The 14,019-nt window shown below is 44.5% G+C and overlaps 1 protein-coding gene across 2 annotated transcripts in view; it reads right to left on the bottom strand.

Moving 5' to 3' along the window:
• Positions 1–3,867: 3,867 nt before the first annotated feature.
• The window catches only part of LOC119168293 (protein unc-79 homolog), a 101,901-nt gene continuing 91,749 nt past the window's right edge, over positions 3,868–14,019 (bottom strand). The window contains exons 55-59 of one of the 2 annotated variants that reach the window (XM_075867139.1): positions 12,932–13,076; positions 11,720–11,730; positions 5,422–5,499; positions 5,308–5,352; positions 3,868–4,485 (exon numbers count right to left, since the gene is read on the bottom strand). In XM_075867139.1, coding sequence (XP_075723254.1) covers positions 4,306–4,485; positions 5,308–5,352; positions 5,422–5,499; positions 11,720–11,730; positions 12,932–13,076 — 459 coding nt within the window. In that variant the 3' untranslated portion in view covers positions 3,868–4,305. The remainder of the gene's footprint in view (positions 4,486–5,307; positions 5,353–5,421; positions 5,500–11,719; positions 11,731–12,931; positions 13,077–14,019) is intronic. The other variant, XM_075867140.1, reaches the window with a different exon arrangement.

Below are 14,019 nucleotides of genomic sequence, written 5' to 3'. Positions count from 1 at the left end.
TTTTAGATGCTACCATTCACTCATGATGTTCACTTTTTTTTTAAAATCGAGAACGAAACTTCTCGTGGGAAATCGTCGTGACGTGCAAATCCCTCTAAACTAGGAGTCCCAGCAATCCAGGCAACGCCGACATACCGAAAGTCTTACGGTCTCAGTTCGAGATACATTCACCGAACGTGGAAGCAGTATTATTTTCTTCACAGTCGATTGCAATTGCGCTGGCGTAACTCAAACAGCCACTTTGAAGCACCAACATGGCGGGATGCAAACTTCGTGCTGTAACGTGAGCTTTATCAATGCATCACATGCTGGCGGTTCCTTCGTTATTCATGCACACAGGCCCTATATCGTTCCAGCGACGTCTTTATCATACTGGACCAGCTTAATCGTCACGAGATCATACCGCCTTGCAGTCATATAATCCGCCATATTGGAGTCATGCTGTTAGTTCATGACGTCACGAGCAAGCTATCAATTCATCCTCTCTCCCGACCTTTCGAGACCTTTCTGTGCATATATAAAGTGATTATGCATTGTCTCTGGGATAGGAAGTGTTGGGAGTTTCTTTTTTTCTTTTTGCAAGTCATGTCGCTTTGCAGTGCCTCGTACCACCTTTGGCCAAGCGACGTCACCACGGCGTCAAATATTTTGACAATCTATGACGTCATGACGGTGTCACACGATGGCTGTTCACCGAGTCCGCCACAGGGCAGCTGGGCTGGACGTGCCGCGGCGGTCCACACTTGGGAGTCGCGCTACCATGGAGGAAGAAGGTTTGGGCGCCTAAACTCTATCCAACACACACACACACACACACACACACACACACACACACACACACACACACACACACACACACACACACACACACACACACACACACACACACATATATATATATATATATATATATATACACAAACGGCAGGCAAGGGTAGATGCTGTACCCATGGCTCCTCTACCAAAACAAACGAATATTGCGAACGGTCCCACGTGACGGAATCTGGCCAATACCGACGCGGCACCGGCCTTGGAGAGGTCGGAGAAGGGGGAAGAGAAGGCGCGCAAATGAGCACTTACGTCGCTAAGTTTCAGGGGCTTTATCGAAGAGTAGAGTTACTGCATATGCTACCTAAATATCGCAGAGCTGTCATGAGCGCCGCTCGACGATTACATTAGTCTAGACCTCTGAAATCGCAGGCTAGCAGGTTGCGCCCAGTTACAGTGTAGTACACAGTAGCCCAGTCTTGGAGGTTGTCACCGGCAGCACGCACCATTTCCTTCCTCCATGACACGCACGCTGTCTGGCAACAAAGACAAAGATCGCAGAGTGGTTTATACAGGCTCCGACAGGTGCCGCCACCCTACCAGTCGTTCTTCCGCGTTTTACAGGCTTTGACAATCAAACAGTGGTAGATGTTCTCTGAGCCAATCAGATCAGACGCCACGTTGACGTGCTCTGGCCAAGAGCATGTCGCCCTGTGAGCGGTTGAATGGGCGGTTGAAAACGCGTTTGGCCGAGTCGCAACGATCTGCAGCAATTCCCAGCTTTAAAGCGTTGTAATAAATTACACAGTTTATGCAGATAGTTCAAATCGGTCTCTAAGTAATCCTTGAGACTTAGACTACCAGCCCTATGTGTTTGTACAAGATAACTAAAACCATTCCTGAGCCCCTTTAGACAGCTCCGCTGTTAAAAACATCTCGAGAATTATGAAGGGGAGGAGGAATGAGGGGGAGGAGGAAGAGGTTGGCTGACATGTTCTGCACTTCATGGTTTTTCATGGTTTGCAAGACAAGCTGGGTGAGCAAACCAGTGACTTATGTCCTTGTATGTGCATCAGTGACATGTGGTACAAGCAAAGGCAAAACAAGGTATACGCACCAACTAGGCATTTTATTTTGCATGATGCTCCTATCTATAATATATAGCCATTAAACTATCACCAAAAAGCAAGCTGCAACTACAGCAACGCTTGCAACAACAAAATGGCATTTGCATAGCTGCTGCCTGTAACGTTTCGTTACGCTCAATACAATGCTCATAGGTCACACCACCACCAACATACCAAACCCACTGGAAATAGTCAAACAGCATCAGAACAAACAAGTTTCTTGTTTTTTTTTTTTTTTACAAGCTGAATTCTGCAGCTTAGGAAGTGCAAAAGGGTTCTTCTTGTTTTTATTTCAGTCATGCTGAATTACTGACCCCCGTATACCAGAACATCCCTTCACTTAACGCATCACCTTGAATTGAGAAAGTAGATGGGATCGCCACCTCAAGGCAGAAAAAGTCACTGCATATTAGCAATAATCTGCACCATTTTTTCAGAAGTGCAGGGTCATTTTCAGTCAAGCAGCGGCGCTGTGCCCAACTTCGCCAAGTGAAGGATGAATTTCGGATCAATGTTTGTTTAAGAATATGGGCCCGTCTCAGACAGGGTATCGAACCTTTAGTGATAATTTAAGTAAGATATTTGAAAGGTGCTTTAATTTTTGAATACTAGTTAAGGCTGTTATGAGTGATAAGAATTACTGAGGTAAACAGAACATAATTAGTGGGAAAAGAAAATATAAGTTTATAAAAAAAGATGCAAAAGTAGTGATATTTCAAAAACTAAAACAATTACTTGAAATTGTGACAGCAAATAGGACTAAACGTATGATAGACAGCACAATGTAGAATTATAAACAAATATCTATGACAGAGCAACTAAAACAGGTACAGCTGTATCTTTTCCTGCATTTCTCTTTGTACCTTAAGAACTTTGTTAAAATTTCACGCATATGCGTATTCATGGCAATATAGTTGGTCGGGGAGGCAAAAGTTCTCACGCAAAAGAGGGTCGTAGCTGCATAGTTATCAAAATATAAAAACAAACATTCAATTTTCAGCAGTTTTGCATAACAGACTGGCACCTGAAATTTGCTTGCCTCACTGCATCTGTTCAGCGGTGTTGTAGATGTGAGTTGCACCCAGGAGATCATCTTTCGTCACTGTAAACCACCAGTATCTTTGGTGCATGAGGAAAAAATTGGGTGACAACTTGTCCTGCCGAAGTTCTTTCTCCGAAATATGAGTCCGTAACATTTAACATTTGCGTACATCACTTCTCTTTGAGCATGGCAGCCTACCGCCCCTGTGACGTCTCATGACAACGTTCGGTAAAACTCTTTCTTCTATCCCTTGGTTCACACATCTCGTTCGCGTATCGTAACACTCAACAAGGTAGAAAACTGGCAGCTCACAACAGCCGAGCTTTAAACGAGCTGATAATGCGCCACTAGTACAAAGCGTAAGCGGTAACATCTAAGAGCCAGCACGGACGAGCAAGCAGCGCAAGTACTGTTTATATACCGTAGACAAAGCATCGGACCTACGTGTAGCTAGAAAAAGCGGTATGGCAAGTGCCTCTGACAATGACCTTTGTAGTAGCAAGCTTCCCAATCCAAGGGCCAGGTGACGACCCAAGTGAGCGGCCGACGACACACAAGCTTAGGGCTCCACTGCCCCCACTGCATCTCAATGGTTCAAGGTTTGCATACTTTTTTAAAGAAAGAAGCAGGCTAAGAAAAATTATGACAGACATAAAGCACGTGCAACTCAAGAGGTATGGCTTCGAACGTGAACTGAGGATCGAGTCATATCAGTGCTTTCACAACACTCAACCGAGTCGTTGAACGACACATACGCATGATTTGTTTTTCCAAAGCCTGTTTGCATTCAGAACATGTAAACGTTGCCCAATCCATAACTAAGCACCCTGGCATTGTGCACAACAGCACCTTTAAAAGAAAGTTGCACAACAATGATGTAGCAGCGTCACAGCTCTGTAATAAGAACAAAAAGCAAACCAGACATGGTCTGCATCACAAGTCATTAGCTCTGCAAATATATTTTCGGCCATGCTATCAAGAAAAGAGCTGTCAACACGCAGCCTTCAATTGTGTAATGAAAACTGAAACCTATCTGACTTTTGGCATCGACATGCATTATTGCTCACACATCTAACACGGAAGGTGTAAAATGCATGTAAAAGTTACAAGCATTTCCCACTGACTTGCCAAACACCGTGTGTATGAGTAATGACAGATCATCAACTAAACATAATTTCTTCGTATCTGGGTACTCAATGCTGTATTGCACTTTTTAAGTGCCTTTTCGTTCGTTTAGATCAACTAAAAAATTTGAAGTGTGTGTAAGCAAACTTCACACAAAATCAGCCATGCAGTGTTTGTTAGTACAGAATGAGTGACCGGTTGGTAACTGGGTCAACTGTGTGGTGGAAGACGCGAGGGAAATATTCAGACAGAATAGAACTGAGTGGCAGCCGAGGACTGAAGCTCGATCTGGCCCATCTTGAATTGGATTCGTTGTAGCCACTTCAGGAAGTTGCTGCTCACAAAGGTGGCCTCCTCTCGTGTCTGCACCGGTGGGAGCCAGTCGAGGCAGGCCTGCAGCCGCACTTTCAACTGGCTCGGCAACTGCGGCGTGAAGACGAGCGCTGTTGTAGACCCCGAACCAGGGTTCTAAAACACGGGACCAGCGGACCTCTTGCCAGTAGCGAGGCATCGACACGACTGTCTTCGTCCCACATTAAAAACATTTTCTTGATGCTTAATAAGTATATTTACAAACTACACAGGCATGACTTGTCTCAAGCATCGCTTTTATGAGGCTCCCCATGCGCTCACCAAAATAACCTTGGAACAAAACCTCTAATTGTCAGAACCGGCATCCACGTTTCAGTCATACTACAGATTGCTCTAGTATGCATTTCTTGAACGCTAACGCCAAATCACCCACAAAAACAATCCATATATGAGATACGGAAAAATCCATCTTTCAAATGGCAATACTGGCTATCGTGTTGTTCAAACTTGGCTCAACATAATTTTCCGAAACTTTCCATCTTGAGCCTCTGGCCCCCTTAAACCAAAACATCATTCATTTTTACTCATAAAAAAGTTATGCAGCCCTAGCAGGTGCTGTCCGTTTCTGTGATGTTATGGCACAGGATAAGAAGCGACAGACTGGATTCCATGATGTACAAGCCCCTGGTGTCAGGGCTCTCATTACTTATGTGAGCCTGTGCCGGCCAGCACATGGAGTGAAAGCAATTAATTGATGTGCTAGAGAACTTCCTCAGTTCACGGGCCGGGACAAGCACGACGGCATCACCATCTAATAATGCAAAACCTTGGGGCTAGTTGGTTCTGCGTGATCCGAGTGCAGCAGTGCCACACGACCTCTCAAACGACGAGAACGAGAGCCAACGCAATCAACGCCTTGTCAGTGTTACTCACCTGTCCCTGGTAGCTGTACAGCACTGGTGTCCACATTGGAAGGAGCTAGAGAAGCGAGCAACAAAAATCGCAATTGAGCAATTCCGTTACAATGCGCACATCAGTCGTGCTTACCCTTGCAAGGACTGTCGAGTTGCATTCCAGCAGTGCTTCCATCAAGCTCAAAAAGTGCAGGCTCACCATTTCTGCCAGCTGGAAAGATAAATGTGCAAGAATATGTAAGTGCAATATAATAATGTAATTGCTGAGGATCTTTTGATGAAGCAGTGCACAGAAGGACACAAAAACATGCGCACATAAATCAGCTGCAATACAGCACTTATGTATGTGTCCTTTATGAGTGGTTTTTTTTGTGCCTTTCTGTGCTCTGCTTCATCAAATGATAATGGCTCACCAACCTTGCCAATCAGTACGTATGCTGAGGTTCAACATTTTAAAACCACGATATGGTTGTGAGAGATGCTGTAGTGTAGGGCTCCGGAAATTTCGAACATCCGGGGCACCGAAATGTGCACCTAAACACAACAACGCAAGCCTAAAGCATCCTTGCCTCGATCGATTATGCGGCCGCATTGGCCAGAATTCGATCTCGCAGCCGGAATATACAAATGTGCGAGAGCGCTTAGGTAGGTACACACTCACTTACAAAAGCTTGCAGCACGTGGGCTGCACTACAAATATGAACAGCGCTTCCAACTCGGCAGGTAGTCGTGTAGGTCACAAGAACTACTAGGAACTGGGACCCCTGTTTGCAGGCTATGTTCCCAGATAAAACGGCAACATGGCTCTCTCGCGAATTTCACGTTCGCAACGTTTCGGGTGTGGGTACTCGACAATGTTGCTAACATATACAGTTAAACCGGCTTATAACGAACCTCCATATAACGAATTTTTCGATATAACGAAGTTTTTCTATTCCCTGCCGTTGCTCCATAGAAGCACATGTATTTGCAACCTCTATGTAACAAAGTAACAGTGGCAGACAACCTTGATATAACGAATTTTCCCCACGAACAATCTAGGAATTTTACTCCGCATTTTGATACGAGCGATCAATAACGGGCGCGGGTGGATGAGCGCGAGGCGGGCCTGCACCCCATGTAGGTGTGTGCCCCCCCCCCTCGAAACCAAAATAAAAAAAAAGAAAACTACTTTTGCGCGTTGGCAGTGCCACGCTTCAAAAAAAAAAAAAAAGTCAGCGTCACACATGCGGGGCCGCGCTGCACATGGAGGGCGCTTTACCGAATAGTTTTCCGCAGTGTCCGTGTCGTTCGCTCTTCGTTTTCGATGCCGTGCGCACAAGGTGCGGCCCGCGACGACGTTCAGCTTTGCTTTTTTTATTTTTATTATTGCAATAGCAATTATATGGACAGTCTCGGCTGGTTTTTTGCCGTCGCCGCCTCCCTTCACATATATACGAAAACTCAAGGAAAAAAAAAAAAAAAAACGCCCGCGCACTGCGCCCAGTTCGTCACTATGCGCCGACGCGCGCTTATCTCCCACGCGTACTTTGCCCCGCGAATGGATTTGGGTGGGGGGGGGGGGGGGGGGTAGATGCTTGTGCACCCGCGCTTAATTTTCGGTGAAGAGAATCGCGCGCCTTCGCCTTTGACCGGAACGATTGCGTTTAGTTGCCGGGTGCACATTCGACTTTGACCTGCCGGGCGCACAAAGATCACTTCGCTCGCAGGACAGGCGCCGTTTGCGAAAACAGTGCGCTTTTCAAACACAGCAAAGTAACAACTGGGGCACATCGTTGGTTTGCACTCATATCTGTACCCGTGATCACGTTTAGTGCCTCGTTTTTGTTTGAACAGCGCGCCAAATGTCGAGCGGTAAACGTTGTTAGTTCGCTTTCGTCCTGTGCGCGTTCCTTTCATGCGTCATTTGTGCGCGAGCAGCGCGCTGCACGTTTCGATCTGCTTGCCGTTGTTAGCGGCAATTCCAAGTTGTTGCCGTCGCACTGCTTCGCCCTTGCGGCTAAAGTGCGACTTTTGTTAATTTCGGACAACCGTACGTGTCGTCAACCCCGAGGGGATGTCAGATTAGGCGCTGATGGAAACTCTCCGAGACCACGGTGACGACGGAGGTCGACTCCTCACGCGCTTGCGTCCTTCGCCGCGAGGTGGCAGGCTGGTAGCCTTCGCGATTAGGCTGATAAAAACATTAGGTCCGAAGTCTAAGCAGGCTTTGAGAGAGGCAGTGAGTACAATAATAATCGATGGTGAAGTTCCCGATGGATGGAAACTTAGCAGGATGAGCATGATCTATAAAGGAAAGGGGGACAAAGCTGACATAAACAACTACCGTCCTATAACAGTGACATCAGTGGTCTACAGGCTGGCGATGCAGATTATAAAGGAAAGACTGCAGGCGCGGATAGAGGATGAGGGGGTGCTGGGGGAACTGCAGAATGGGTTTCGGAAACACAGGAGGTTGGAAGACAATCTGTTCTCACTGACGCAGTGCATCGAAATAGCACAAAAAGAACACAGGCCCCTGTGGCTAGCATTTTTGGATATCAAGGGAGCGTACGATAGCGTGGTTCAAGAGGAAATGTGGGGAATACTGGACACACTAGGCGTGGAACATGTAGTCACTAATCTTTTAAAGGGTGTCTATAAAGGTAACAAGGTAGTTATAAAGTGGGAAAAACAGGTATCGAAGCCTGCAGAGGTAAAACGGGGGCTTAGGCAGGGGTGCCCCCTGTCACCCTTATTATTCATGATGTACCTACAAGGATTAGAGGCAAAATTAGAGGGAAGTGGACTGGGCTTCAACCTCTCTTTAGTCAAACAAGGAAAACTTATTGATCAGGCACTACCAGCATTAATGTACGCAGATGATATAGTGCTAATGGCCAACAACAAGGAAGATTTGCAGAGATTGATGGACATCTGCGGTAATGAGGGAGATAGGTTAGATTTTAGATTCAGTAGGGGAAAATCAGCAGTCATGATTTTCAATGACAACGAAGGTAGTGAGCTTATAATACAGGAGGTGACGCTAGAGATAACAGATAAATACAAATATCTGGGCGTATGGATAAGCAATGGGACCGAGTATCTGAGGGAACACGAAATATACGTGACGACTAAAGGTAACAGGAATGCAGCAGTCATGAAAAATAGGGCACTGTGGAATTACAATAGGTATGATGTTGTGAGAGGAATATGGAAAGGGGTCATGGTTCCTGGGCTGACGTTCAGCAATGCGGTCTTGTGCATGAGATCAGAAGTTCAAGCAAGATTAGAAATTAAGCAACGTGGAATAGGTAGGCTTGCTTTAGGAGCTCACGGGAATGCACCAAATCAGGGAGTACAAGGTGATATGGGATGGACATCATTTGAGGGCAGGGAAGCTAGCAGCAAGATAAAATTTGAGAAGCGATTGAGAGAAATGGGGGAAAAGCGTTGGGCTAGGAAGGTTTTCAGCTACTTGTACATGAAGAATGTCGATACAAAATGGAGGAAGCGAACCAGGAAGTTGACTGGTAAATACTTAGAAAACAGCAGGTGGCCAAACCAAAAATAACTATCGGTTAAGAAAAAAGTGAAGGAAACGGAGACTGACATGTGGAGAATGGGCATGATTAAGAAGTCCGCACTAGAGATCTATCGAACTTTTAAGCAGGAAATTGCCAAGGAAAGGATCTATGATAATACTCGGGGTAGTTCTCTACTGTTTGAGGCCAGGACGGGAGTACTGCGAACCAAGACATATCGGGCCAAATACGAAGGGGTCGACAAAGTATGCAGTGCGTGTGGAGAGGAAGAAGAAACTGCCGAACACTTGATAATGTTCTGTAAAGGGCTTCACCCTATAGTTCAGGATGATGGCGCAGAGTTTTTCAAAGCACTGAAATTTAGGGACAGCGAGGGCAAAATAGACTTTAAGCGGGTAGACTTAACTAGAAGGAGGTTATCTGATTGGTGGCTAAAGTCAAGGCACGAGTGAAAATTAAACCCTTCACTGCGAAGTACGAATCCTCAACTTCATTATTTAAAGGAAAAAAAAGATAAATGTAATGGTTAGTTCACTAAGTATTATGGCTAGGTGGCGTTAGCCGCCGCCCGATCTAAAGGGTACAGCCACATCCATCCATCCATCCATCCATCCATCCATCCATCCATCCATCCATCCATCCATCCATCCATCCATCCATCCATCCCTCCATCCCTCCATCCATCCGTCCGTCCGTCCGTCCATCCATCCGATTAGCGGATTACTTCTGGCAACAACACGATGTTGCGCGCTGAATCGAAAGCAATGAACGCGATAGAAAAAAAAATGGTAATGTTATAAGAAGTAAGGCTGGCAGCCAAACTTTTTTTGGATCCGATATCGCAGAACTCCTACAAAACACTGGTGTGAGCACATACATACGGCCGCTCCAGGGAGAAGTGCTCTTTTCACACAGTCCCTTCGCGTTGAAACCGCACTGATACTCGCCGAGATAGCAAGCGCGCCAGCGATCGCGACCGCCCTTAAAATCCAAGGGCATTATTACTACTCGAGCGACTCCCCTTCCCCCAACCCGCGTTGTTTCATGCTCGTTCAAGACGGGTGGTTCACTTTCTATTTCAACATTCGACGGCAGTTCCAACAACACGCGGGAAATGTTACGCACCGGAACATAGCGGCGACGAAAAAAAAAAAAAACCCGTCGAGAGCGTCCATATGATTGCTGTCGCAATAATAACACAGTTTTTTTTTTTACTGTAAAATGAGTGTTTTGCCTTCAGTCCCCCTTTTGTTTAATTTGCGCGTTCATTTCCCGAATTTTCATACCGAACCTACATATAACGAAATCCTCTTTATAGCGAATATTTCTGGGAATTTATCAATTTCGTTATATCCAGGGCTAACTGTATTGCTAGTTGCATGGAAAGTCGTGCCCTTGTCCCGCGGCAAATCGAATGTCATTTACAGTGGATTTCATTCGATTGTAACGTAATTTGTTTGCTGTCACATTGGGAAAGTAATGCCATTAGATGAAAATGACATTTTCGGCCGAATGAGTTTCCGAAACACATTCGCATTGGATTTCAGACCGAATGTGTAGTCTCAACGCTAGAGACTTTTGGGGAGATAGCTGTTAACTTACGTATACGTAACTTTTGTAATTTGTAAATATCTTTATTTTTACTACATAAATTTATTACTAGTTAGATTACATGATAGCACATGAAAAGGCGAAAATTTCTAAAAAAAAGCTACCATAAACTACAGTGGCTGGATGACGGCCATTTTTCATTCGTGCTCTGTTTTTGTTGTCACCTGTATCGCGGGTTATTTCTTCCATTGCCAGGGCTCCGGAAGGCTAAGGTCATCGTCATGATTTTCAAATGACATTTGTTTTCTTCGAGTGACAGCACGAAGGTAAAATGACATCGAGTCTACTTAATGTCATTCGTAGTAATGGTATTACATTTCCCGTGTGACAAGGGCATTAGATTCATGAAAGTAAATGTGACCATTATCAAAAATACCATACAGTATTGTCATATTCTAGTTAAAAATAGTGCAAAAATTTAATGCTTTTTTTAAACTTAGGAACTTGACGTAAAGTTTTGATTTTATCAAATGCGTAAATGTGCGAATGCTTGCGAAGGAAAAATATTTCGATGCACATTGGTTATTGATGGCATTTGAGTCCCTGCTGTAGGCCAACCGATAGCTGTCCACTTTACTTGAATTTTTTTTAAAATAGTGTTACATGCGCACTGAAGATAATAAACAAGGTTTGTTTGATGTAGAAAAATAGTAAATCACAGGATAGAAGTGAATTTAAAGCGAATAATTTGAAATCGAATAGTTGAAATATCATATATCGTACATATTAAAAGTTAGCAGTTTCGGCACGACCCCAATACCTTTCCCAATATTTTTAAGAACTGAAAGTAGGCATGCGCAAATGCCACATTGTTTTTATTCGTAAGTGGAAGAAACTTTAAATATTAGCAAGATTTGTATACCAGTAGAGTGACAAGTTCAACAGGTACAATGTATTATGTATAAACAAATGACTACATTTATCCCATATAAGCCCATATAAGATGCTTTTAGACACGAAAAATAATTAATTGAGGCAAAGGTAATGTGTACATTTACCCTTGGTGTGGCTTTGCGGCGGTGCGCATTACTCTTGAATAAGTAGTTTCACAACATAGCATCCTCATACCGCAGTGAAACTACATTTAGAGAAGGTTATATGTGCTCATATGCAGTTATAAGTGGCCCGTTACAATATATATACATTCATTCGTTACGATTACTTTGAAATTTTCAATAATTTAAATTCACGTGAAAGCGAATTCAAATACTCATTCGAACGTCCGATGCGGCCGAACATTCGCCCATCGCTACTGAGAACAACACCTTGAGCGAGACAAAAACGTGGCGTGCACACCTGAGAATGGCCTTCCTGCAAGCATCCAGGAGGGGGAAGCGGGTAAGCAGAGAGGGAGAGAAGCAGAACACAGTCACCATCGAAGCAATATACACACGCACAAGCCAGTGGGGAGCCAGGGAGTGCGTGCTGAAGCGTGATGCAGACACTAGTTCACTTTAACACCGCATGCAGATGAAACCCTCGCTGGGTGTTTGCGAAGCTAGATCGTTCGTCACAATGATACAGTTATAAGGCTGCAAAAACTGTATCCTAGCTTTCCTGCAATGTAACAATTTCTGTGTGACAGCACCCCCCCCCCACCCTTCTGCAAATGTTGCGTTGAGACGCTGTGTAGCGTTAGCTGACACCTGCCTACTTGGGACTTCTTTGCAGTACTTACGTTCCTTCACTTGCACCCTTCGAACTCAATATCTGCTGTAGAATAACACTGCTGTAAGCTGATTATGGCATGCAATTTGGCTAATCACAGAAACTGAACAAGCAAGACACCACTCATGACAGCTTCAATGGATGTGTGTTGTCTGCGCCCTTTGAACTTCTGCGCAACTACTGCGTATAGTGCTGCATTTTAGGTTTTTGTCACACGCATACAGCATAAAACGGCATAGATGTGCAGTCTGTCCTTAAAGGTGTCGCTGGTAAACATTAAACCTGAATAGTGAAAGCCTACAAGCAGGCTTCTTTACGCAGCTAGTACACGATGATGCTTTGTGGCACAAAACAAGGCGCGCGCCTCGCGCCTTGTCAGCTCGTAATCATAGTGCTTCAATCAATTTTAGTAACTCATAGGTAAGAAGGATAAAAAGCATACAGAAATTGATAATCACTACGTTAATCTGCAATTTTTAGTCAAACAAGTAATCTCTCAAATGATACGAAAAAAAAAAATCAAAGAAAAACTCGAACGAAATGAACTTAGAAGCCTAAACAGGGGCCGTGTAATGCAAGGATTACTCCCTTTCTCTATTAGATTTTTCTCACTGGTTACAGCAAGTGCTTAATATAAAAGAAAACAAAGACCTAGTGTTAAGCCAGAGCCTGCTCACCAAGGCGTACGAATCACTGCTATGTTCTCTGCAACTCCGAGATTCCTGTTTGTTGTCGGAAAACATTTTAGACGTGATACACAACTGGACCTCAATGTAGTGCCTCACTATGAGGGCATGCAGTAGAAACTTGTGCAGTGTGAACATTGCAAAAAAAATGAACTTGCCACTTTGGAATGGCACACGAGTTGAAGGATGCCCGGCGTGATCTTGATCCAGAAGTCTGTCAGGGTCAGCGTGCACAGCTGGCTCTGTTCACTGCCAGGCGGGTTCAGTGACACCATGTGTTCACAGTACATGGTCCACAGCTGCACGTGAATTCACCACGAATCAATAGAACACCCGTGCAGCGACAGCGTTAGCTACACTTGGCAAATTACTAGCAGCTGCTTTCACTTGTACACTCAAACCTCGATATAACGAATCCGGACATAACAAAATATCGGCTATAACAAAGTAAGTGGAAAATAGTCTCGCAATTGATTTAGTGTTAAAAATAAACCTTTAAAACGAATTTTCGGATATAACGAACTCATTTTCATGTAAGATGCACGTTTCTTATAATAAGGTTCGAGTGTAATGCAAAGCATCAAGTTGCTGCATTGCTCGTGAACATACATGCTCCTCACCAATTCATCAGATCATTGCATGTATGAATGAATGGGTTCCAACACGGCAAAATGGGAATCCAGAAACTAAGTGTAAAATCTTGCATGCCCCAGGTTAACAAGAAACACCGATGCTGCTGAGCTCCAAAGAGCAGTGGCAAGGTGACGTATGGAAACGCACTATGCCTTCAAAACATTTGCTGTTCTTAAAATGGCCCACCCGGCAGCACTTTTCTGAGTTATAACCTCACGGTCCTACCACTCATTTCTTTCCTCTTCCTGAATTCATACCACTGAAACGGCACCAAAAGGTAACAAGGCTGCACTCAAAAGAAGGAACTCAAAACACAAGCGCCAACTCTTAACTGAACTTAGCCTCACTATTGGAGCACGATGTTTCACAAATCACATGCCACAAAATTTGTTAGAATCTATCAAGAATAAGCAGAGTTACAGGGATTCATCGCAAGCTTCAAATGCTTTTTTCTCTTTTCGTAGCGATGCGAGTGCTGAAAGCTACGCAGAGATGGCGATGAAAACGGGGCAATAAGACAGGTCTCTTTGTCAGCACGCGTCACGACTTTGATGAATTTCCTTTATTTCTTTTTTTTCAAGCGCACAGCTTAGTTTCTGTGTGACCGCG

This window comes from Rhipicephalus microplus, chromosome 6 (assembly GCF_043290135.1).
Source record: "Rhipicephalus microplus isolate Deutch F79 chromosome 6, USDA_Rmic, whole genome shotgun sequence".
NCBI lineage: Eukaryota > Metazoa > Arthropoda > Arachnida > Ixodida > Ixodidae > Rhipicephalus > Rhipicephalus microplus.
Note: the sequence above shows the minus strand (reverse complement) of the source record. Positions and strands in the feature narration are given on the sequence as shown.